General features: G+C 42.6%; 1 protein-coding gene across 1 annotated transcript; it reads right to left on the bottom strand.

Annotated features, from left to right (window-relative positions):
* MPHOSPH8 (M-phase phosphoprotein 8) lies at window positions 1-26,059 on the bottom strand. The gene is made up of 14 exons (XM_054075053.1): window positions 25,811-26,059; window positions 21,264-21,419; window positions 19,530-20,378; window positions 15,686-15,782; window positions 14,382-14,585; window positions 13,774-13,899; window positions 13,599-13,687; window positions 12,314-12,454; window positions 11,447-11,533; window positions 9,942-10,096; window positions 6,100-6,254; window positions 3,709-3,836; window positions 2,891-2,974; window positions 1-1,992 (listed from the first exon to the last, which is right to left on the bottom strand). Exons 1-14 carry the CDS (start codon window positions 26,039-26,041, stop codon window positions 1,951-1,953), a joined length of 2,544 nt encoding a protein of 847 aa, XP_053931028.1. The 5' UTR covers window positions 26,042-26,059; the 3' UTR covers window positions 1-1,950.
* Between the last annotated feature and the right edge of the window lie 391 nt (window positions 26,060-26,450).

The raw sequence follows: 26,450 nt of genomic DNA, 5'->3' as shown, positions 1-26,450 counted from the left end.
CAAATCCCCTAAACTCCAAACCAAATCCCCCCAAACCTGCTGCCTTTGACAAAACTACTGCTATGCCAGCTCCTGGACCATCACCAGACACTGAGGTTGGACTGCACAACAGTTTCTAAATAGCATCTCTATTATATGGCCTTCTGCTCAAAAAAACTCTTGTCCCCACTGTGAACCTCTCAAACACTGACTGCTGCTGTGCTATTCGGAGCTCACCACACACCCTGGGCTGCTGCTGGTCCAATGCAGGAGTAACTGGGGAAAGACTCTTCGTGTACCTGGAAACTTGCTCCAACAGAAGGAAGCACAAACACTTGGACTCCCACCTTAATTCAGCTTCCAGGTTACACACTAAGAAGTGCAGCCACATGAAGCCTGAAGGGCCGGTATCACCAAACCCAATTCTCACCTCGGGCCTTTCATGCATTTCAGGTGTTCACGCGTAGCAAAATGAGGTATTGAACACCTTTCAGAGAGGGGCAGCTGCCAAGTCTGCCCAAACCCCAGACTTGCTAAACATCCTATCAATACTGTTTGCAAAAAGTCAGGCAACCACACTAAAGCCAACTTGTACGTCACTTCTAGAACTTAATGTGACATTCCACAAAACTGAAATAGTGCTTTGTTCCTCACTTGGTGTCTCTCACACATGGAAGTTCTTTAAACTTTCCAAAACCAAAAATTCAAAACTGGGTAACAGAATTTGATGTTAAAAAGTCACAGTTCTTAAAACGCTACTTAACTCATCCATGCTGTTTTGATGGTTAGCGCTCAAAATACATTAAGAATTCATCCACAGCAGTTATGAGAGAGGCACATCGTGGTGTGTAAACGACACCTGGCAACCGGAACAGCAAAGGCACCAGCAGGAAGGGCTTTTTTTCTTTTGCTTTTTTTTTTTTGTGTGGGTTTTTGGGTTTTGTGGTTTTTTTTGGTTTTTTTGGTTTTTTTTCCCCTTTTCAGGGTTAGTTTACAAAGAAAATATTCGGTACTTCATACAGAAGTATTACATTTGTATTCCATAGCACAGGACCCTTTCAGAACTGCTGTCATCTGATAAAATGGGTCATTTAAATAAAAAAAAACAAAGATAGCAGCTCTTTGCACACAAGGAACTAAATTAAAGGGTAATCTATGTTCTTATCTGTCAAGCTGAGAAACTCTGAAGTTCTCTCTGCCCATCTTCTTGATTACAAAAAGCAGCACCTGCACAATTAAGGTAGCAAGTTTTCAAGGTCGCTGGGCCACTTAACTGGGAACTTTGTGGAACTATCGAAACAAAAGCAGTGTTAAAACACTGACAGCACTGGGAATCTGACTGGGGGCCTCCATCCCGTCCAGGTGTCTTTGTTCACACCTCCAGCCCTAACTGTGAGTTCAAGGGGAATAAACTCTAAGCATAACTGCTTTCTCCTCAGGAGACAACAGCCGGAACACAGCCTCAGCAATTCAAAGCTAGATCCAATGCAGTGACTTCAAAGTGTAATTTCTGCCCACGGCTCCAAGAGCGACAGTTCTGTGTATTACATAGAAACATTAGAGGAATAGAAAATTCTAGTTTACAAATGAAAAAGATCTTTCTATCAAAAAAGACATTTCACATATTACCTTAAATAGTTCTTATGTGCACCATTCCACATTGTGGAAAAGCTGAGATACGCAGTCTGGACTCCATGAGCTAAAGAAAACCAGAATTATGTGTATTGGCACAAATACTTACATCTAGAGCTGTACAAAGTAAAAAAACAACTGGCAACCCTGTCCCCACCAGGGCAGTGCATCCAACTGCTCTCCAACACATATTCCTATGGGATTGCCAGTGAGTGACAGCGAGGTGGCAACTCAGTCTTAAGAGGGTGGTGCCAAAAAAAGTTCCAAACTGCTTTGTCAGTCTCTAAAGAATCAGAAGTTTATCCAAAAAAGCATCAGTCTGCTCAGCACGCTGTGAGGTCACTGCAGCTGCACTCGGTAGGCGCCGATCAGCAGCTTCACCTGCAAAATCAAACAAAGGTTTCATGTATAAAGAGCGTTCACATGTAACTCCTGTTTCAAACACCTTCTAATAAGAAAAGCAAGAGAAAAAGCAAATGATTGCTAGTGACTAAGAAAGAATTTACAAGCTGTATTTAGTAAAATCAGTTACAGCAGCCCTGGTGAAATGCGAAGGGCTTGTAAATAGGGCTCAAGCAGAATGCACTGCATGCGGTGGTGGTTACACAGCTCCGAACTACACACATGCTCACGCTTCCACCTGAAAACCTGTTCAGTTTTGTCCTTTTAAAAAAACCAAAACCCAACGAAAACAAGCTACAAAAAATCCCAGAATAAAACACATAAGTATGCAAGTTTTAAATTTGAAGATAAGAAAAATGGACTGGCGCATCTTCCGAGGATAAAACAAAGCTACCAGAACAGGCTCTGTTACTCATCTTGCAACATGTAGTGCGACTACTGCCTAAACCCCCTGAAAGCCCCACAGACAGCACAGGCTATGTAAAAGCAGCCCGTGTATCCCAGTAAAGGCTTCCAGCTTCTAAGCACACAAAAACATCTGTATGCAAAAAACAATGGTCGCACCATGTACCTGTTTGTTATTAAATTCATAACACAGATGGGGAAAACATTTAGTTGTAACATCAATTTATCCTGGTGCATGAATTATTCTGACTGCAGCACAAACCCATTTAATTCCAACAGAATTAACACACTTAGCAGTGTCCCCAAGCTGTGGCAAAGTCAGGATGGAAATAGAACTGATGGGAACTTGGATGAGGAGACAGTGGGAAGTCCTTATTTTTACATCCACAACCCAGCAGCAGAAAGCATCCAGAGCAGGGCAGAGTTATTGTGCAAAGTAACATACACAGGTAATCCTGAGAGCATTTTGTACCTTGGCAGCAGGAGCTTCTGCCAACCGTATAAAAAGCTTGTTAAGGCCTGCAGTAGGGCTGAAGGAATAAATAAAGTGACTATCCTAAAAGGAAAAAGAAAAAAGGACAAAGTTAATGGCAGATACGGCAGGAAGCACTATGCGAGCAGACTAGCAGAACACAGTATTTTAACTCTGTAATTTGGGAAAAGCAGTTGGGTGCACTGGAAGGAACCTTATGTGCAACCACAGAGACAACAACAGGACTTGAAAAAGTGTACAGAGTGACACATTCAATAGATGTAAAAAAAAAACCAACAAATAAATTGATCTTTAGAAATATGAGGTCAGTTGCTAAAACAAGGCAAAGTAGTTGTATTTAAGAACTTACTTGGGTCAAAAATTTGAGAGGCTGGGTGAATTTGTGAAGTGAAACAGCTATAAAATCAAAATTCTCACCTCATTGTTCAAACCCTCAGTTTTGAAGTCAGAACCACCAAAGGGTTGTGGTTGGAAGGGACATTTGGAGGTCATCTGGTCCAACCAGGCACCACTTGGTGCTCCAGCAGGGCCCCCTACAAGCAGGTTGTCCAGACTTCCCTGCCTTTTAAAGCATGCATTTTATGGAGTCCAGCATACGCCAGGGTTGTAGTTCTCACCACATTAATTAATTAAGAACTAAGTTTTCATTCAAAAAACCAAACCTTCCCTATTATGCTAAAAAAAAGCTTCATCACAATATTCAAAATGCAAATTAAGGCACTAAGATTTCCCAGGCTGCTCCATAAAGACTTTACAAAGCTGTTTTAATGCACAATCAGTTACAGCAAAAGATTTACCAAAAATACAGGGAGCTGGAATTTGTCATTTAAAACCACAGCTTGTACGCTGCATGGTCCGCAGAGCCGAGCAACAACGTCTTTACCACAGAAATTTGCATGGAAAACAAAGAGAAGAATTCCAGATCCTGAAAGGGAAGGTAATTAAGTCAAATTAATTTGAAATGAGATCCATTATTTAGAACAACTGCAAGCACTGAACTTTTGAAGACAGTCAGGTACAAATACTTGCATATACGTGTTATTTGGTATAAATTAAACACCAAAAAAGCAACATCCCATCTCCCAAGCCCGCGGACCCCAGCACAGAACACAGCTGAACAGGCCACAGTTGAGTTTTTTGGCAGCAGAAATTAAAGCAAACCAGATATAGCAATCCTCAGTAGGGTTCATCCTGTGGTTTCGGCTTTAGGTAAAGAGAGTCAGGGAATTTAACACTGTTTTGGTGTTCTGTTGTCTCAGCAAGAACAACTGAGTCCAGTAAATCATAGATTTTTATGCACTGCGCTGAAACTCCATAAGTAACCATCTTCAATACCCACAAACAATTTTAAACACAAAATTATGTGAGGTTTCTTAATTCTGTGAACAATACCTATAATCAAGAACTGGAAGACTTGCATCACAACTCCCAACAACCAGAAAACAGGGCAGACACAAACCCTTTCAGTGTGAGGTTAAGCAGGATTGCAGTCACACCCGTTTATTACTTCAAAAAAACCCAGTACCTGTAGCTATTTCTCTGATACAGCTCTAAAGGTGAATAAAACGACTCAGCCAAGCCAAGCATAGAGTCACTTGGTTGGAAAAGACCTTTGAGCTCATCGACCATACCTGTCCACTAGTAAACCACTTCCTTGAGCACCTCATCCACCCATCTTTTAGATACCTCCAGGGATGGGGACTCAACCACCTTCCTGGACAGCCTCTGCCAGTGCCCGAGAACCCTTTCAGTGAAGAAATTTTTCCTGATGTCCAATCTGACCCTTCCCTGGCTTAACTCAAGACCATTCTCTCTTGTCCTACCACCTGTCACCTGGGAGACGAGACCAACACCCACTCACTATGACCTCCCCTCAGGGAGTTGTAGAAAGTGATAAGGTGTCAGCTATTGGTATCTGAATCCCTGAACAAATGAAGGAACATCCCCAGTTATCTTGGGAATCTGATTCCCAGCTTTTTCAAAAACTCTGTGAGCAGAACAGAGCTGTCCAATGCTGGCTTATTTTTTTATAGTATTTCTAGACTGTATTTGTATCACACGAGCGCTGGGGCTGCTCTCCAGGACTGCAGCATGTCAGGCACTGTCTACAAAATGAGATGATCCACTCTGAGTTTTTCTAAGCTTGCTCTTAGATTAAGTTTTCTCAAAATTATTAGTACTAAAGATAACCTATTCCTTTCCTGTAATGCCTGTCTCTCAACTAACATAACCCTCAAAGTAAGGGAACCCATGTAAGGAAAAAAGAAACTGGGCAAATGGCAACAAAGTCTTAAAAATATACACACAAACCCCATGCACAGCACATCAAAACGTCATGGTTCTCCCTGTACTCAAAGCATCCTTAACATAATGTAGGGCAGCATGTGGCTGAGAGCAGCCCCGTGGAGAAGGGCTTGGGGTGCTCACTGATGAGAGGCTCAACATAAGCAAGCAATGTGCACCGACAGCCCAGGAGGTCAGCTGTATCCTGAGCTGCATCGGAAAAAGCGTGGCCAGCAGGTTGAGGGAGGTGATTCTGCCCCTCTACTCTGCTCTCGTGAGACCCCATCTGGAGTCCTGTGAAGTGTACACAACTGTTGGAACAGGTCCAGAGGAGGCCATGAAGATGATTAGAGGCCTGGAGCACCTCTGCTATGAGGACAGGGTGAGACAGTTGGGGTTGTTCAGCCTAGAGAAGAGAAGGCTCTGAGGAGACCTCAGAGCAGCCTTCCAGTACCTGAAGGGGGCTACAAGAAAGCTGGGGAGGAACCTTTTACAAAGACATGGAGTGGTAGGATGAGCGAGAATGGCTTTAAATTGGAAGGAGAAAGATTTAGATTAGACATTATGAAGAAATTCTTCACGCTGAGGGTGGTGAGGCACTGCTACAGGTTGCCCAGAGAAGTTGTGGCTGCCCCATCCCTGGAGGTGTTCAAGGCCAGGCTGAATGGGGCGTTGAGCAGGCTGGTCTGGTGGGAGGTGTCCCATGGCAGGGGGGTTGGAACTGGATGATCTTTAAGGTCCCTTCCAACCCAAATCATTCTATGATAAGTCCTAAAAAAAGTATTTTGCATAGAAGATACTTTAGGACACCCTTAACAAGGTTATTTCTTAACGCACTGTTCTACACTCTTTCCCCCCCCCCAAACCAAACCAAACCAAAACCATCACAAGAACAACCCCCCTACCTTCTGGCACATTTTGTGGGGGTTTATAGTTAAAATCCAAAGAGAAGTCCGGTCCTTCGCAGAGACGATGACACGCAATTGGAAAGACGGGCTCCAGCAAAACAAGACGAGCTTCAAAATAATCCCTGATGGTACCTTCTGCTACTCTTGTGAGCCTGAAAGAGCAAACTGGTGAGGTCTGTACTTCATAGAGTAAAACTACTTTACTAGACAGGCTTAATGACAGCTGATGCAAAAAACGATTCCAGATTACCACTGTGGATTCAAACTTCTCAAGAGTGAATGACTTCATCACCACTTATGCACAGATGAGCCCCATAACCCAACACTTGATTAATAAAATATTTTATTAGTGAGCTCTTTGTGAAAGTCGCCTATCAGCTCTACAAAAAATAAAATGCTGAGATAAACATATCACAGCATATTTAAAAAAAAAAAGTCCAATTTGCCACACATTTTAAGGGCTTTTTATGTAGAAATACGTTTCCAAAACACCAGTACGTACATAGCAGGTAAACAGAAACAGACACCACCTTCCCCAGCGTAGCCTATTTATCAACCTGACTGCAAGTACAATGTAGAAATAAGAAAGGCACTGTATAATTTTACTGGCAATGCTACTGGAAAAGTGCAGTTCCAAACTAAATCTACTAAAATGCAGTGAAGAAGCAGCAACACTATCATTAAATAGCCAAACTGGGGCTTTTGGTTTGGGTGTATTGGGGTTAAGGAGTAATTTAAGCAAGTAGTCCGGCCTTCAAGAAGAGAGACCATATTCACAACAACCCCAGGCAGTGCTACAGTCTTGGGTTGGAGTGTCTGGAGAGCTGCCAGGAGAAGGACCTGGGGGTATTGGCTGACAGACGACTGAACATGAGCCAGCAGTGCACCCAGGTGGCCAAGAAGGCCAATGGCATCCTGGCTCGTCTCAGAAATGGTGTGGCCAGCAGGAGCAGGGAAATGATCATCGTCCTCCTGTACTCGTTGCTGGTGAGGCCACACCTCAAGTCCTGTGTTCAATTTTGGGCCCTGCACTACAAGAAGGACATTGAAGTGCTGGTGCACTTCCAGAGAAGAGCAGTGAAAGTGGTGAAGGGTTTAGACAAGAAGTGTTATGAGGAGTAGCTGAGGGAGCTGTGCTTGTTTAGCCTGGAGAAAAGGAGGCTGAGGGGAGACCTTATCACTGTCTACAACTCCCTAAAAGGAGGTTGTAGCAAGATAGGTATTGGTCTCTTCTCCCTGGTAGCAAGTGATAGGACAAGGGAATACAACTTCAAGATGCACCAGGGGAGATTCAGATTGGATATTTGGAGGAATTTCTTTACTGAAAGGGTTGTCAAGCACTGGCAGAGGCTGCCCAGGGACACAGCCATTCCTGGAAGCATTTAAAAGATGAGTAGATGTTGTAGTTGGGGACATGGTCTAGCGGTGGACTTAACAGGGCTGGATTGATGGTTGGACTTGATGATCTTAAAGGTCTTTTCCAACTGAAACCATTCTGTGATTCTGTAATGAACAGCATTTGGCACATTTATAAACACATTACTAAGTAATTCCCTTCAGAAAGCTGTTTTGACACAAACAGGTTTTAAACCCTTTTGCAAGGCAAAGGTCCTGACTCCCTTCAGGGCTTTTTGAGCCATTACTCAGAGCCTGCTTCGCCTCCACCCCAGACGAGAATATCACCTGCAGAATCAAGATCTGAAGTATTTGATGAGCAAGAAGCCAGGATTACTGTCCCAGAGGCAGCCTGGGAGCCCATCTGGCTGAGTTTCCAGATGCTGACAAATCCGTATTAACTATGAGATACTAAACCATTGGCTTTTTTTGGTACAATGTCCCAGTTTCCAGCAATCAGATTTAGAGGCATCCCAAACTAGAGACTGTAGCCAAACCGCACCTCTCCTTAGAGCTACTTAATCCCTTCTAAAAGCCCAGGCATTTGTGACCACAGCATTCGGCAACAAGGAGATTCATAATTCTGAGGTTTTTTTGTGCAAAAATATTCCTCTGTTTCAAACCCACCACTAAATCATTTAACAGGAGGGTGTGCAGAACCCACCTCATGGCTTTGGGTTATTTTTTGATGTTGTTTTCTGATATTCATTTTAAATTTGGACCTTTTTATCTGCCCCGAGGTGACAGGCATCAACCACCCTTCTCTATCCTCACAGAAGCTACTCTGCATCTCCAGTCACCCTTAAGTTTTCGTTTTTATTTCACCTGGTTTTGAAACACTGGAACTAGAGCAGCAGGTACCATTCCAGGAATTCAGACACCATGGATTTACATTTTATTTTCAACTCCACTACTCTTTTACCTTTTTGTTAACTATCAGCATTACAGAATCATAGAATAGTTTGGGTTAGAAGGGACCTTAAAGGCCATCCAGTTCCAACCCCCCTGCCATGGGCACAGACACCTCCCACCAGACCAGGCTGCTCAAGGCCCCATCCAACCTGGCCTTGAACACCTCCAAGGATGAGGCAGTCACAACTTCTCTGGGCAACCTGTGCCAGTGCCTCACTACTCTCAGCATCAAGAACTTCCTCCTAATGTCCAGTCTAAATCTTCTCCCTTCCAATTTAAAGCCATTCCCTCTTGTTCTATCGCTCCATGCCCTTGTAAAAGGTCCCTCCCCAGCTTTCCCGTAGGCCCCTTCGGGTACTGGAAGCTGCTGGAAGGCATGCCCAGAGCCTTCTCTTCTCCAGACTGAACAATCCCAACTCTCCCAGCCTGTCCTCACAGCAGAGGTGCTCCAGCACTCGGATCACCTTCATGGCCTCCTCTGGACCTGCTCTAACTGTTCCATATCCTTCTTATGTTGCCAATCCCAGAACTGGACACAGTACTCAAGGTAGGGTCTCATGACAGAGAAGCAGAGAAGAAGAATCCCCTCCCTTGACCTGCTGGCCATGCTTCCTTTGATGCAGCCCAGGATGCGGTTGGCCTTCTGGGTTGTGAGCACACATTGCCAGCTCATGTCAAGCTTCTCATCAGTCAGCACCCCCAAGTCCTTCTCTGCAGGGCTGCTCTCAATCACATCATCCCCCAGCCTGTATCGAAATCGGGGATTGCCCTGACCCAGGTGCAGGACCTTGCACTTGGCCTTGTTGAATCTCATGAGGTTCTCACAGCCCCACTTCTACAGCCTGTTCAGATCCCTCTGGATGACATCCTGTCCTTCCGGCCTGGCAACTGCACCACTCAGTTTGGTGTCATCTGCAAACTTGCTGAGGGTGCACTCAATCTCACTGTCAGTATCATTGATGAAGATATGAAACAGCACTGCTCCCAGTACAGACCCCTGAGGGACACCACTTGTCATGGATCTCCATCTGGACTTTGAGCCATTGACCACTACTCCGAATAAGACCATCCAACCAGTTTCTTATCCACCGAACAGTCTACCCATCAAATCCATCTCTCTCCAATTTAGAGAGTTTGTTTAGAGTCTTTTATTTGTTTCCAATGTTTTAAATGTTTTTCAGCAAGGTATTTTATTTGGCACACCCCAGTAACAGTTTACATTCAACTGTCCGGTGCTTTTACACTTCTTAATCTTCCTGACTACTGTATTTCTAGTTTAAGAAATCTTTCCCCTCTAGTAATTCCCTTTTCCCCCTTTCCATCTTTTTACTCAAACTGTTTAAGCAAGGGTCTCCTAATTCTGGTAGCTCACATAATTCACATTTCATGTGATTTATTAGCTAGCTTTCTGCCCAGATCAGATGTTTTCTTTCCCAAAATCTCCCCCTCACCCCCTTCACTTAAACCAAAATTATGACCCGCCTCGTCCTGCAAACTTCAACAGAACAAACTTCAAAGTACAGTTTACTCACGTTTCCAAATGACTCTTGAGCTGCTCGAACACCAGTACGTTATTACACTGTTTAGCAAAATGCAGCGCACTGTTCTGATGCTTTGACAAAATGTTACAGTCTGCTCCGTTTTCAATCATAAGCCGCACTATATCAGAATTCCCTCTTTTGCAGGCCTGGGCAGGAAGAGGGAAAATGGAAGGATCAACAACAACAACAAAGCCCTGGTTAGAACAGAGCATAACATTGGAGGAAGCAGAAGAGCATAAACTAATTAAAATCTAAAGTTAGTTACAACGCAGACAATTTTTGGTTTTTGCTCTGCAAATGTTAACACAACTCAAGAATCTGACCATAACTCCACAAACATTTACCTTTACCCAGGCAGCACCACATGTCTAATTCCACAGAAGTGGCAACACGCAGGATTACCAATTAGGAGGGAAAAACAAATACATATAAAACTAACCCCAAAAGCTGTGTTAAAACACCTGATCTGCTGGAGTTCAGCAATTGGAAACTTTTTTGCAACTGTTTACCTGAAGAAGTGGGTTTGCAGAACAATGCAGAATGACTGAAGCAGCATTTTGAAAGTTTGTTTCTAGGACTCTCAGTTCAGCTTGCACTTGAGGTGTGCAGTTAATTAACTGAATGTGCCCCAAATTGCTACTGACCTATATCCCACAGCTACCATTTCCAACTGTCCATGTGTGCTGTTTGCTGTTAGTTACAGCAAGGATTTTGGAAATGAAGACCCCGTTTTTCACATCCACATTGCAAAACAAACATACGGAATAAGTCACTGTGGGCTGCCAGTGAGAAAGGGTGTACAGCTCTGCCCCAAATACTAATAAAACCTTCAAAAACAATGAAAGTCAAAACTGAGCTTTGGGGATGCAGCCAAATTATGAACAGATTTTGGTCTGAAGTGGCTGTGGAAGCCACAAGCGTGTTATTGTTTCCTTACAGAAAATGTGAATTCCCCACACTTGTTAAGCCTTGCAGAGGACAGAAGAGGAAACAATACTGCATTGTCTTAGACAGAAAAGCTTCTGTAACCTCTTCTGCATGCAAACCTGCCCTAAACAGCATATGTATAAGTCCAGCAAGTTTATTAGGAATGGAAACTTCACTGAAACCTCTTATCTGGCCTGCAATGAATGCACAAAAGTCAGTCACAGCAACACCCAACTTAAAGTTTCTCCTTTCTGGAATTTTTCTCTCCTGCTGACAACCAGATTCTCTCAGTTTTAAGACCACATCCACATTTCTTTGGGCCAAATAATAGAAAAGGATAATGGGCTGTATTTAGTGCTGTATGCTGATGGCACCTGAGTTTATTGTTTAGATATAACAGCACATTTCAAAAAAGGATAAAAACACTGCCTAGAATATCTAAAAGCAGCTTTTTCTATTTCAGATACAGTACATGTTCCCTAAACCAACTTGACAAATATGCTTTTAAGTTTTATTAGTTTGCCAGAAGTATTTAGATGAAACCGCATCAGAATAAACACTGGATTTACCTTCATCAGAGCAGTTTCACCATTGCTCTGCTGCATGTTCACATACGCCCCAGCTTCCAGAAGGATAGCCACTGTTGTTAGAAAGTTCTGAAAAAGAGCCACAAAACCACAAGACGAGTGAGTAGAAAATATTCTGGTTTTGTTTCAGAACACAAAGTGATTTAAAATCCATTAGTAAAATCCAAAGCACGAGGCATGACACAATTAATAGTGTTCTCTCCCATGGCTAGTAAAGATCAACCTGACTCAGGCCAAGCAGAGAGCCATGAGTATTTACAATTCATTACATTCTTCCACATCTCGCAATAGTCAACGCCACAGGGAAAAGGCAGTAAGTTTTCATTAATCAAACTGGAATCAAGCTGCCTTTTGGCCTTCTATCTACTATACATGGGAAAACACATGAACCAACTTGAACAGAAGAGCACACCCATGAAACATCCTTTAACTTACAAGTCTGGTTGGTTTGAGAAGAGCCTGCCATGTCTCCATCTCCCAACTCTCAAATGCTAAACCCTGTTTAATCAGAGATTTGCTCTCAAAGTCTTCCATGTTTGCACCCTGGGTAGCCAGAGATCATAACGAGCAATTCTAACACAAGAACTTCTCTGAACAAATTCAGAGACATCGTTGGCCTCCACTTTCCCTCTAGGTAGCCCTGTGACATTCTCTGCTGAGGCTAGGGTTTGTGATCAGAATTTATACACAGTACAATAACCACAGCTGCTGAAATTATACAGTTACAGTCACCCTGCTATACTCTGCTAACTACTTTTAAGGCACCATCCAAGGGGAAAGAATTGCATACCACTTTTAAACAGAAGTAAAAGAGCCAAGAATCACAAATACAACAATAACCAAGCCAACCTTTTCAGCTGCGTGTATCAGTGCAGTTGTTCCATTTTTCTGTCTACCATTAACTTTAGCTCCTTTCCTGATTAGGACCCGGAGAAGGTCATCGTGCCCACCAGCAGCAGCAAGCATTACCAGCGTCATTCCACTTGAGTCCTGCAACAAGAATAACCGCTCTTAAAAACAAACAAACAAAACTACCCCAGCAATGCTTTAAGATAAATTCAAGCTGCAAGGCAAGAACTGCAAGTGCGTCAACAGGTTTCACAAAGATTCCCCTCCCTGGCAGGAGAATTCACACATACATGGCTGCCAGATACCAACAAACTATCACCTCCCACTTCTCTCGTCCACAGGCCTCACACCGAGCTCGAGGATCTGCAAAACCTGTAACATTCTAAGGACCAGAAGAAGGAGGAAAAAAAAAAAATGAGCCAGAAAGAAAGGCAGTAAGGTATCTGAGGGTGGCAAGACAGTGGAAATCAGTAGCCACTGGAAAAAAAAAACCACAATGGCTCAAGTCAGCTGCTGCCACAACACTGCTTTTGGATTTTATGAGTATAAGCATGAAAAGCCTTCTGTGAGAGGCCAGACTCCTCACTCATTCTTGCATTTTCCACCAGCCACTACAGTTCAAAGAATACAAAGAATGCTTACCTCAGTAGTTAATTTGGCATTTTTCTACTACACCACAGAAGTTGTAACAGAAGCATAGTTCTCAAAATGCTACATAATACAACTACACAAGATCACCAGTGAAAATATCAGTAGCAGAGATTTTAAACCTCAAAAATGGAATGATAGTACTATTCAAGAGGAAAATAGAGCCTTGAAAGAAAATACAGTAAGAACACAGCTGGTAAAGAATTGGCAGAAAACTAATTATTCATGGACTGAAGTGGTTCCAAGTCTAACAGAGCATTCAATATTCTCTTTTAACATGTATAGATGTTTTATAGTTAAGCCACTTGATCTGGTGGGTATCATGGTTCCTTATACCATGTAAAGTTCTAAATTTAACATTCATTTAAACCTAGTAGGCAATCTAGCTGCAAATCCAGCTATTGGGATGCTTCTCTCAAGCTTTATGTCTAGCAAACTTAATTTCTATTTTGGAAGAAACTGAGAACAAATACTGAAGTCTCAAATTCTGTACTTACTTTTCCCACCTCGTGGTTTTTTTTTTTAACCCAGAGAGACAAATTTGCTACCAGGAAGTACAGAAAACTTTTAGAACAATCCGAACTTGTACTCTTCCCTCCTGCCCTGCTCCCTAGTACTTCTACTGCAGAAGAATTACCTCTTCATCCAGATCATATTCCTTGTTTGAAGAAAGTGCCATCTTTACTGTCATATAATCTCCACTTTTAACAGCATCCCTCAGAAGAGCTAGAAAATAAATTCAATGCAGTTATAGGATATTTTATTTTGAAACACCAGCTAGGAAATGTCCCTTCCTCCCAGCAAGTACTCACAGCTTGATATTGGTTCTGTTGACACATGATTCTCATCTTCTCCATCAAGATGCTTCTGAAAGTCTTCTAGCGTCAGCCATTCTAACTGCATGTCCATACCCAAACTCAAAACTTGCTGCTTGCCATCTATCATGTATTTGATTTGAAAGAAGAAAAAAACAAAGTAATAAATGACTTACACGTTTCCAAATCATTCTTTCCTTGCCATTGTTTCAATGATCAGCAGCTTAACACACTACTGCTTTTCATTCTAATAGACTCTAAAGTCAGTGTGGAATGGTTCCAAACAATGAAGGTTACATTATAAACAGACATAAAAAATTTTTACTTGAAACAAACTGGTTATTTGTCATAATAAACGAGGCTGAAGTGATAAGAGATGGTGAACACTCCATCACTGTAATAGCAGAAACATACTGAAAAGTTATCAGTGGGTTCCAAAAGAAACATCATGTCAGCCTCCCAGGGAGACAAGAATCTGAGCACTGTAATATGCAAGCAGGAACAGGGAAAACATTAAGTGCCAGTGCTCAATGTTCCCCTGCCTTTGTTTCTACAGTTCGCCAGAGTTCTTCATTTGACATACAAATCCACTACTTCCCAGTCACCTTCTGCAGCAATGCATGTCCACGTGTCTCTTTCATCTCTTATGTTCCTCCTTTCCTTGTACACCTTGCTGTCTTTTGATTTTACGTCTTCTATGAATTTATATTCTAGCGAAGATTCTTCTCTTTTGTAGTTATTCTCAGACTCACTTTTTTCTTCCAAAGCTACATTAAACAAGTCAAACGGGCTTTTGATGTCTTTAAAGCCTAGAATATTAAGACAGTTACCAAGTGACTACTTGAGTAATGAAAGACCATTACATGTAACAAAGTTTGAGTAACCAGAGTCCATTTACGGAAAGAGAACAGACCATCTCCAAGTTAATCATTGCTGAAGCAAGCTTAATACCATAAGCCCAAAATTAGGGAGACCTTGTTCACCTCCAGCTACCCTGGCAAGTCTGAATTACAAACTGCTTTCAACACAGTATCATTAAGACATGTTGTTCAGAATCATGCATAAGTTACTACTTTGAGAACATGGTTCAGTATCTGCGATGAACAGACGAAGGACACGTGCAGAATAAGGAACAGTAATTATTCTGTTCGATACAGCTTTTCTTAAGCATTGCAGGCAGCTATGCTACTTTCAGTGAAAGAGGTTTCTTGAGCAGCAGCTATTTGAAGCATCACTGTACCTCCGATATCCATCCATGATTATCAAAGGTGCAGTTACCTAGTTTTTCTCAGTTCATCCTCATCAGATTAGTGAGGGAATTTATCCTGAATAAAATAATCCAGAATTTTACTGAGATGAAGAGCAGTAACATTAATACTCCACTATACTACTAAGAATAGAAATGCAACCTAGGTATTTGCCTTCATGTATAAAATATCACCAGAACTAGATGATTTGAAGGGCTGGATAATAACATTCATCATTGTGGCTAAAGCAAGAGGCAAGAAGTTTGTCTGACAGGAAACTCTACTAGTTTTTCTAAACATAGAAAGTTTGTATTCATAGTGTCACTAGAACACTTCTGGAAACACCCACAATTGGGTGAATTCCTCAAAAAAAAAAAATTACACAATTGACTATTAAACGAAATAGGACAAAATCTTGACTTGCCTACAAAAACGTTAGAGGTTTCTACGCAATTCCACGCTTTGCACATGAAACCACAAATACGCTTCTCAAAAGCATGTATTAACAAAGCCATAAGCCAGCAGATTTTGGCTTCTTTAAAAGCAGAAATTCTTGTTTCTGCTATATGTTACAAAACTGTACAATATCTGCTCTAGTAGAACAAAAAAGGGAAGAACGTCTGAAGGGTCTTTTCCTTCTCTGTTTTAAACAGTTAACTTACTTTTTAAGCCCTTTTGTTCTTTCCTGCTCTTTTCTTCTTTTTCTGACTCTCTTTTCTGAGATTTTTCTTTTGTTTCAGTTTTCTTTACTTCTTTCTCCTGATATTGAGAACAAAGATGAAATTAAACTTGTAGAGGAAAAAATGGAAAATAAACTCCTTTCACTGCTTCAATAACAAAATGCATTTAAAATTAATACTACTGAAAAAAACATCTAACAGACCTATGAACATTGCTAAGTCAAGAATTAAACAGGTCAGTCGGGAATTAAGTCTGTGAAGGCTTCTTCCAGAAGATGTCTTATTTTGGAAGTAACACCAATTCAGATTTTTACTGCATCCCAGCCACACAAGGTGCTTTATGGCATGCCGTGCAGACAGGATAAACCCAGCATTTTGAAGGAAATTCAAAATGATGAGCTTTTAATTTGTTCCAAATCTGCGCCTGAAGAAAATGTAATTATTTCAAAGTATTTAGCACCTTTGTAGTACCTTACTCAAAGCAGTCATGGTAGCACTGACTTGAACTTCAACAGATAAAACTTGACACTTGTATACCAGAAGGTTCCAAGCTTTCCAATTTACACAAACAGTACATTATGGCAATGGCCATTTGTGAAGAACAGACACTTGGTAAATCCACCCAAAGCCATCATACCTGCACATAAGGTTGAGCTTAGCCATATCCAATAACACAGAAGAAACTATGGTAGATCACAGAATGGTTGGAAGGGATCTCAAAGATCATTCAGCTCCAACCCCCCTGCCACAGGCAGGGACACCTCCCATCAGACCAGGCTGCTCAAGGCCCCAGCCAACTTGGCCTTGAACACCTCCAGGGTGGGGCAGCCACCTGAGCAACCTGTACCAGTGCCTCACTACCCTTAGCGTGAAGAATTTCTTCCTAATGTCTAACGTAAATCTTTCCCCCACCAATTTAAAGCCATTCCCCATCATCCTTTCACTCCATGCCCTTGTAAAAAGTCCCTCCCCAGCTTTCCAGTAGGCCCCTTCAGGTACTGCAAGGCTGCTATAAGGTCTCCCCAGAGCCTTCTCTTCTCCAGGCTGAACAACCCCAACTCTCCCAGTCTGTCCTCATAGCAGAGGTCCTCCAGCCCTCTAATGATCTTCATGGCCTCCTTTGGAGCCATTTCTACAGTTCCACTTCATTCTTATGTTGGGGATTCCCGAACTGGACACAGTGATCCAGGTGAGGTCACACAAAGGCAGACTATAGGGGGAGAATGGCCTCCCTCCACCCGCTGGCCATGCTTCTTTTTATGCAGCCCCTATGTAGAAATATAATGAAATCTGCCAAAATAGAAACCAACCGCCTCCAATCAAGCCTCCTTTTCATGGCTTTGTATCAGCCCATCACTAACTGGTACATGGAATAGCACTGGCTTTCTGAAGATGTGCTCCAAAAAAAGTTCCCACAAGAACTACCGGCTGCATTTATCATTAAATGTAGTATATACTCATATTTCTTTGACATAGGATAAAAGTCCATTAAAATAGATTAATTTGGTGTACCATAACATGTTAGAAGAGCTAACCCTTCCCTTCGCCCCAAAAACCTCTATTTTGATCACTGACTTGATTAAAGAGAAGCACAAACTGCTGCTAATCCCACCAAATGCCCAGGATTTAGGAGGAGGCCTGTAACACTACAGGGATTACCAGATATTTGCCATACAGAGGGGCTGTTAAAATCAGTAATCCTGAATCCTAGTGTGGATTTCCAATACTGAGCAGATGCACAACCAATGTACATTCATTTCTGGAGATAAATCAAATGGAGGGAATGGCTTGATGTGCAAACTGACTCCAAAACGAGGATATTGTACTATAAATCGAGATGAGAGTGTTCTGTAACCAGAGCTATGTAAGGAAGGACAGGCAGCTGAAACATATACTATCATTTGATTTGAAAAGAATAATCTGCTTGGGCAAATTAGTGAAGCCCCAAAAACATCCAGAACTCTCCACCAAACCCACCAAAACACAGCCAGCCCACAGCTCCTCTGGAGAATAACTAAGCAGTTACAGAAAATATTGTTTAAGCCTTCTAGGCTTGAAAAAGCAAGAAGCAGAATGCCTGCCTTGGTTCCTTGGAGCATGACCTCCATGGAGCAGGACAGTGAAAAAGGCATACAAAGTTACTGAGAGAGCTGGCTGAAGAGCCATAAGCAAATCAACTTTAATCTGCTGTTGATTTCTTCATGCTTGGGGAAGAGACTTTTATACTATCAGTAAAATTTCTTCCCAATGTCTAATGTAAATCTTATCCGTTCCAATTTAAAGCCATTCCCCCTCGTACATCACTGATCTTTCTTTTACAAATGCTATAGACTCAAACCACAAGGAAATACTTGAGTAATAAAGGGCCATAGCATTTCAGTCAATTAAATAGCTTCTTGAAGCTGGGTTATGTCACATACCAACTGCTTAATTTTGTTTACAAGAGCTTTCGCCACTAAGCTCTCTCTCTACCCTAAAATCACCTTCCTTCTGTTTAAGGTGCCCTACTCCACACAAGCTTAAGCAGAAGACCACAGCTGGACCTACAGAAGAAAACTGCCACCACAGAATTATGACCTCAGAAGAAGCGGGACATAATCCAGTAAGTATCAACGTATTTTGGCTGCAATCCTGTTACAAATCTGAAACAGGTTTCTCTGAGCAGCTAAAGTTTTATGAACTGCAAAGTGTCTTAGAACTGTCTGAAGCAGCTGAAAGAAGTTATATTCTCGGGAACATTCCAGAAATTTGTTTTGTTTTTTTTTTCCCCACTAAGTTTTTTTCTTTTACCTTTGCCATCCTGCTTTTCTTAAGACACTACTGTATTAAATAATAAAAACTAAACATTCCAGTATTCGCTTAGCTCATTTCTTAGAGCAGGTACAGCATTTGTAGTTAATATGAAACCATGTCATGAAACTAAATGGAGGTCTACAGGAAAACTGGGGAAGGACTTTTTATAGGGCATGTTGTGATAGGACAACATGGAATGGCTTTAAATTGGAAGGGGGAAGATTTAAATTAGACATTAGGAAGAAATTCTTGACGCTAAGGGTGGTGAGGCACTGGCACAGGCTGCCCAGAGAAGTTGTGGCTGCCCCATCCCTGAAGGTGTTCAAGGCCAGGTTGGATGGGGCCTTGGGCAGCCTGGTCTGGTGGGAGGCTTCCCTGCCCGTGGCAGGGAGGTTGGAACTGGATGATCTTTGATGTCCCTTCCAACCCAAACCATTCTCTGATTCTATGATCTATAAGCACCCAGGAATTCTAACAAGGCAAGTCAGCTGCACAGCTAACCGGGAGATGTGGGTTAATAAGCAATTTCAGCACTCCACTTCTCCGGTAGGTGCTAACATGTGCAAGGTAATGGAGTGGCTGGCTCTTGAGAGATATCAAGTGTGTGTTTCAGCTCAGAAGCACACTTGCTTGTGAAGTGTTGGATGGATGTTGCTCAAGACTAAATGCCTTACTACACAAGCAGAAAAAAGTCAAACTGAGACAACTGCTGAAGGTGGGACCAAAGCTAAAATTGACAGCATGCTTTCAAGGAACAGTAAATTTCATTCTACTTAAGTACACATAAACAGGAGAAATTCATACTTTCACCTTTAAAGACACCCTCCTCTCCTAAAGTGTTCCCTCCTTTATAACATTCAAAACCCAGAAATTGAATACATTGTGCAGGAGGCCTTTCTTTACCTTCATGCAGTTCATGAACTTTCCAATCTGCATTTTTCCTTTTGTCATCATCAACAGCAGTCTTTTGAAATACCTCAAAGACGTTTGATTTGATCCCCAGACCCCATCCCCATGCCTTAACACTGCTCACCTCCCCAGCCGAATCGGTGGACTTACGTCCTCTTTCATCAGCACTCAGTTTCAAACCCTTCTGCACTGGTGACTGAGTAGGTGACACCTTCTCCAACTCTCCTGGTACCATTTTCACTTTGTCTTGACCTTTTTGCCTTTTGTGCAAGCTCTTCTTCTCTAAATAGGTATCCGGAGTTTCCACTTTTCTACCTTCCTCTTTATATTCCTCAGCTTTCTGAACTTTCTTCTTCTTTCTTTTAATATCAATATTATCATCTTCATTACCTGCTGATTCATCAAGATGCCTGTCAGCAGCAGAATCTTTTTCAGCAACTTCTTGTTCCAATCTCTCTTCTCCACTTACTATCTTTTCCTTCTTGTCTTTACTTTCAGAATTTAAGTCTGAATTTTCATTATCAGTTCCTTGAGAAAATACATCATCTGGAGTACTGGATTCTGAGTCAAACAGAACATCTCCATGCTTCTCCTTCCGTGACTTTTGATTTTCTTTAGAATCTTCTTTAGATTTGATTTTTAAATCTTTAACTTCTCCCTTCTTTTTCTTGATTTCTTTAGTATCTTCTTTCCTTTGCTTCTTTGTATCCGTTGAATCCTCCCTGCTTTCAGAACTCCTTTTTTTTGGTTTTGAATCTGAAACCAAAGCATCTGAGGAATTTTCACATTCTGTTCTGGGTTTTTCTTTGAGTTTTGCAGACTTGGACTTCTTCTTCTTCGGATCATCTGGACTTCTATCCTCTCCATCTTTTGACTTCTTCTTTTTCTTCTTCGGTGAAATATCATCTTTTGTTTCACTTTGCCAGTCACTGTCAGATTCTGCTTCAAATACATCATCATTTAGAGACAGTTTCTAAAAGGCAGGGAAAAAAAGATAAGATTTCTTTCCCCATTAAACTGTATCGTTTTGGTGTAAACTAAACAAAAATGGTTGTGGTACTGCTTGGGAACTGTCAATCTTTTTTTAAAACTTCAATCATCATTCCTCAATGCCAAATGGTAAAATTTGTAAATATGATTCTTGCTTATTCACCTAAGCTTTATTACTAACTACATGGATGAGAATCAATACATAAACCATTCAAGTAAACCAATCAGACACCCAACCACCAAATTCCAAGACAGAATTAAATCTGAACTATTCTACAGCAAAAACAATTAACTTGATTTTGTAAAATTTACCTGTAGCTTTCCCAGAAGTAGGCTACCAGTTTTCAAAGAAGATTCTTAGACTTGATTTCAAAGCCAACTGCACAGTTAAAGAAAAAGCCATATGCTGTTTTCTTGCAGTTATTTTTTCTGTATTCGTATCTTACCCGATTTAACGGTTAACTTGCAAAAGTTCATCAGTCTGCTACACAAAGCAGTAGTGTGAACTAACCAGTGCCAACTTCAGTGATAAGACAATATGTGTGGGTAGGGAAAAGGTGTTGTTTATATTGTCAAAAACAAACTAAAATGACCATACATCATTTATACAGTCCCATTAAAACCTGAAATAAAGTTTAAATGGATTTAGAGTCCACAAGCAAACTTGCCAATTAACAAAAAAACCCACCTAACTAGAGAGTGGTAACAATATTCAGTTTTACCTGAAACAAAACACTTTCAGATCCAAGAGATTCTTTAAGTCTTCTCAATTCCATATCCCAAATGTTTTCCCTCCTCCCTTCCCCCATTAGCAGAGCCTAGATAGAGAATATCTCTTCAGTGTAAGATACTGGGAAGTGAAACACACCTGTATGTCTTTTTTAACAGGTCTAGACTTATTGTCCGCATTTTTTTTTCTGAATTCAAGCAGCACTTCTTTGCAGTCTTCCAAATGAGCCTCTGGTTCCCAGGTATCATCATCAGAGGTGTATCCTTTCCACCGTACTTTATAGAGACTTATACCCTGTAAGAAAAAAAAAAAACATTTAATACAGCACAGTACAGTATTGCATCATCCAGTCAATTCCTGGGGTTCTCAGTCGATCTACAATTTCATGATTTAAAGAAATTAATACAATTGGAGTTCAACCAATGTTGACATAAGAATTCACAGAATTATTTCCACCTGCATGACATGCTGAATTAAGTAGGTTTGGGAGTGGTTTTAACCAAAACATTTGTAATAGCTAAAATTTGTTCACAACCACAGCTACAATGTACAAATCATAAATTCCCAGCCATTTTACTGAGATGAATTTTCTGACAGTTATGAAACTGTTTTTTAAAGATTTACTATTTCTTCTATAAGTTTCAAGCTTGAATTGCTTCTCTCTGCCTAAGAAGTTTATATCAACTCTTAAGATTTCTAATGCATTAACATTGTTCACCCAGCTTTATATTGGAAGGTATAACTTTTGTTAGATTTGTAATCAATGCCACTTCTGAAAAACTGGAATAGAATCGTTATGGCTAGGTTGGAAAAGACCTGTGAGATCAAGTCCAACCATACCTGTCCACTTCTAAACCATGTCTTCTCTAAGCACTACATCTACCAGTCTTTTAAATACCTCCAGGGATGGTGACACAACTACCTCCCTGGGCAGCCTCTCCCAGTGCCTGAGAACCCTTTCCATGAAGAAATTTTTCCTGATGTCCAATCTGAACCTCCCCAGCACAACTTGAGGCCATTCCCTCTCATCCTATCACCTATCTCTTGGGAGAAGAGACCAGCACCCACACCACTACAACCTCCTTTCAGGGAGTTGTAGACAGTGATACCAACAATCAGAAAAAAAACCCCAACCCTCAACAGAACGACGAGATCAAGTCAGGCCTAGATAAAATCTGAGCGTGTGCATCTCAGTGGGGTTAGTTACAAAGAGTCTGGCAAAATATTACATATGAAAGCCCTAGACCGATTGTTTCATGGCCACAGAATGAAATTGTACCTAATAGTCTCTATCTTGTTTTCTTTCCAGTGGATTAGAAAGTATTTTCCCATTAAAAATAGCTTTCCATGAAATCTCTTGCCTTTCTCCTAAATACAGTACTGCTAATCTCTACATTTCTCAAGGTGGACTCCTTTCCTTGCTCAGAGGCAGCTCATTAGCCTGGACTCAGCGCACTTCCAATAAAGCCGGACAAGTGGCAAACTCGAGGCCTCCTGCACCAAGTTTCACTGAAAGGCTGAGAGTTCCCGCGAGATCAATGTGATCACCTTCATTGATGAAACCTGCAGTCTCTTTAAACAGGTGTATGACAAAAGCTAGCACCCAACTTAAGAAAATCCATTTTCCACATAGAAGGCTAATAATGACTACCAGGCAACACAGACCTGCCTGAATTTATTTTCCAAATATAAAAGAAGTACTAATAAATATACTAGTGGAAGCACCTTTGGAGTAGCAAAATAACAGTATCGCTTTCTTTCAGAAATAGATTGATAATGTTCTATAAAGATCCGACCCTGCTAACCAAGCCTGGAGAAGGAAAGTTTCAAAAGAACTGCCATTATATCCATAAATTTACATTTTTGCCTAAGCACCATTAAGCTTTCACCAAGTTTTTATAGATGCTCTTAAACTTTAGCAATCAACTCTACTTCGACATTTTGCTTTGCAGTCATAAACAATTAGTTTATATTCAGACATGTTAGAGTAGGACATCTCCTCTTGTAATTTAGCTTAACCATACATATAATCAGGAATTAGTTTTTAAAATCTTGTTCACCTGTCTGTCCTTCTTTCTTCTAATGGGATTATTCACAAAATTAGCAACCAGTACCTTTGCTACAGTCACGGAATAATTTAGGGTAGAAGGGGTCTCCAGAACTAGCAAGTAAAATGCCCTGCTCAAAGCAGGACTGATTGGATCAGGCTGCTCAGAAATCTGCCTGGTCAAGGTGCATCTGTTTCGATTTCCCTGCATTCCAGCTTGTGCCCACTGCTTCTCTCATCCTTTCACTGTGTGCCTCTGAGAGGCATTTGAGTCTCTATACCCTCCCATTAAGTAGATACGTTATGATCACCCTTGATTTTTCTCTTCTCCTAGCAGAACAAACCTAGCTCTGTCAGCATTCTGTGCTCCAGCTCCCCAAACCAACTTCATAACCCTTCATTCCAACATATGTCCACGTCTCTTCTATTCTGGGGGAAACCTGCACTTAGCACAGTACTCCAGATGCGCCTCAGCAGCGTCAAGAAGAGGCGAAGAAGAATCTCCTTCAATCTGCTGGACGGCCTGCTGGATGCTGCTGGCTGCCTTTGCTGCAAGAACTGCTGACTCACATTCAGCTTGCTTGTCTGAGGGGCCTCACAGCTCCTTTCCCACAAATTTGGCTTCCGAGACAGATGGCCTCTACCTGCCTGGTGGTACAGGATTAAGTCACTTTGGCTGCAGGACCTCAGTTAGCTGCAGAGTTCCACAACACCCTTGTAACTCAGGTACAAAATAAATTAAGTGTCATTTTTCAATTAACCGAGAAAGCCTAATGCAAATGTAAGACTATTTGGCTGTTGAATGACTTTATACTCAATCCGTAGTGTGTTACAAAAATGCAGCCGCAGTGAAGACAGGAGACTGATGACAAGACCAAAGATACGCACACAGCCTTACACTCACTTGCCAACGTTACTTTACAGAACACTGTTATTTGTTTCTTCTGTGTCATGTACAAATAATAGAACACATCTAAGCATTTTTATACTGCTGTAGCTTCTACAAGAACTAGCAACGGGCTAGAAACAGCTCCTAGGGTTATCACCACATCTTCAAACAGCAGAGTTAAGGTCACCCATCTCCACTGGGGAATGTCACAATTTGCATAGGAGCCTGTTGTTTTAGAAGAACTTCGGTGCAGCATGAAATGCTTTCCAGATGTACCAAAAGGAAACATTTCCAAACTTTTGCTGCTTGTTCTCTTAAGTAGAACACGTCAACATGTCATTTATCACAGGTCTAACTCCCCAGCCCAATGCTGTCTCTCTCATGCTACCTCTGCTACTAGCTCCTGCAACATCACGACTTCCAATGACAACAGCTAGTCTGTGCTGTGCTCTCTGGCTCTCCCATTTCTGTCACTGTGACATGGGAACACACTGACTGGCCTGCTGTGCTGGACAGTGGCTGACTCGGTTTGTCTGATTGGACTTTGTATCAGACTTAGGAATCTGCAAAATCTGCAACCTGGGAACCACTAGTCTAAAGCAAATGACATAAAACACACTCTGCTGAATGCAACACGCAGCTTTTTCAACTGTTTTGATGAAGAAAAGAGGGGTGCTCTTGTTTTCTAGCCTGACTTGCTATTTGACCAACAGTCAAAACTATAAGCTATAAGCTACTCAGCCCAATCCCATCCCAGGAGCACTGTCTCTCTCATGCCACCTCTATCAGGCAGCACATTTTATAACCAGAAACAGTCTCACTGAGCACACCCTGCAACCACCTCCAAGTTCACCATCATATTCATAGAATGGTTTGGGTCGGAAGGGCCCTTAAAGATCATCCAGTTCCAATCCTCCTGCAATGGGCAGGGAACATTGAACCCTTGCCTCTTTCTGCACTCACTTTACAACAAAACGTCCCTGCAGTTCAGCCATAGCAGCAAAGAGCAGTTTAACAATGCAGACAAAAAAAACCCCAACAACTTAGGAAAGGTACTCTAGATTTAGCCTCTTCAGTCAAAGCTATAAAAAAAACCTGGTTGGCAAAATCACACATAACATGTTTTAAACCACAGTTGTAACGGAACGGCTCTCATCTGGGTGTAAAGGGATGGTGCAGAACACCCAGGTGGCCATAGATATTCTGGCCGGTATCAGAAACAGCGTGGCCAGCACGACCAGGGAGGCGACAGTGCCCCTATACTCCGCACTGTTGAAGCTGCACCTTGAATCCTGCGTTCAGTCTTGGGCCCTTCACTAGACACTGAGGTGCTGGAGTGTGTCCAGAGAAGGGGAATAAACTGGTGAAGGGGCTAGAGAACAAGGGTTACCTGCAGAAACTGGGGTTGTTTAGCCTAGAGAAAAGGAGACTGAGGGGAGACCTTATCGCTGTCCACAAATGCCTGAAAGGAGGTTGAAGCGAGGTGGGTGCTGGTTTCTTCTCACAAGGGACAGGAGATAGGAGGGGAGGGAATAGCCTCAAGTTACACCAGGGGAGATTTAGGTTGGATATGAGGAGGAATATCTTCACTGAAGGAGTTCTCGGGCTCTGGCAGAGGCTGCCCAGGGAGGCGGCTGAGTCACATCTCCAGAATGATTTAAAAGACAGGTCGATGAAGTGTTCGAGGACCTGGTTTAGCAGCGACCTCCCCCCGCCCCGCGGGCAGAGCCGCTGCCCGGCCCCGCTCACCCCCTCGCTCTTCTCAGCCAGGATCTTCTCCACCTCGAACACGTCCTCCTCGTCCTCCTCGCTCTCACCGCCCGCCGCCTTCGCCTTGCCGGCTTCGCTGCCGCCTTTTTCGCCTTTCCCCTCGCCCTCCTCCTCCGACGCGGCCGCCGTCTCCTCCTCTCCCTCCGCCCCCTCCAGCCTGGCCGCCGCCGCCGCCTCAGCGCCGCTCCCGCCCGCAGCCGCCGCCGCCATTTTGGGCCGAGTTTCAAACGACAACGGCGCAAAAGCGGCTGCGACGCCGGGCGCGAGGGCGGTGAGGGGCCGCGCAGCCAATCAGCGCGCGGCTACAGGCCATCGGCGCCCAGCCCAGGCAATCGGTACGCAGCCAATCAGCGCTTCCCTAAAGCCCCTCGGCGCACGGCAGCGGCCAGTCAGCGCCCAGTTCCAGCCAATCAGCGCGCCGGACCGGCCAGTCAGCGCCCAGCCCAGCCAATCAGCGCCTAGGTCAGCCAATCAGCACGATTCCTCTGCTAATCACCGCCCCGCCCACCCAATCAGCTGAACACGAGCCAAGGTGGCCAGTGACATGTTGGCCAGTATCATGAACAGCGTGGCCAGCAGCACCAGGGAGGTGATTGTGCCCCTGTACTGGTGCGGCCCC

This window comes from Cuculus canorus, chromosome 1 (assembly GCF_017976375.1).
Source record: "Cuculus canorus isolate bCucCan1 chromosome 1, bCucCan1.pri, whole genome shotgun sequence".
In the NCBI taxonomy this organism is placed as follows: Eukaryota; Metazoa; Chordata; class Aves; order Cuculiformes; family Cuculidae; genus Cuculus; species Cuculus canorus.
The sequence above is the reverse complement of the archived record's forward strand: the minus strand, read 5'-3'. Positions and strand labels throughout refer to the sequence as shown.

Coding starts and splice junctions, on each gene's coding strand:
- MPHOSPH8 (XM_054075053.1), bottom strand. CDS start 26,041: ATGGCGGCGGCGGCTGCGGGCGGGAGCGGCGCTGAGGCGGCGGCGGCG. Junction 10,097..11,446: donor GTGAAACTGCTCTGATGAAG/GTAAATCCAGTG, acceptor CTTCCTGCCCAG/GCCTGCAAAAGAGGGAATTC. Junction 6,255..9,941: donor CTCAAGAGTCATTTGGAAAC/GTGAGTAAACTG, acceptor TTGCTCTTTCAG/GCTCACAAGAGTAGCAGAAG.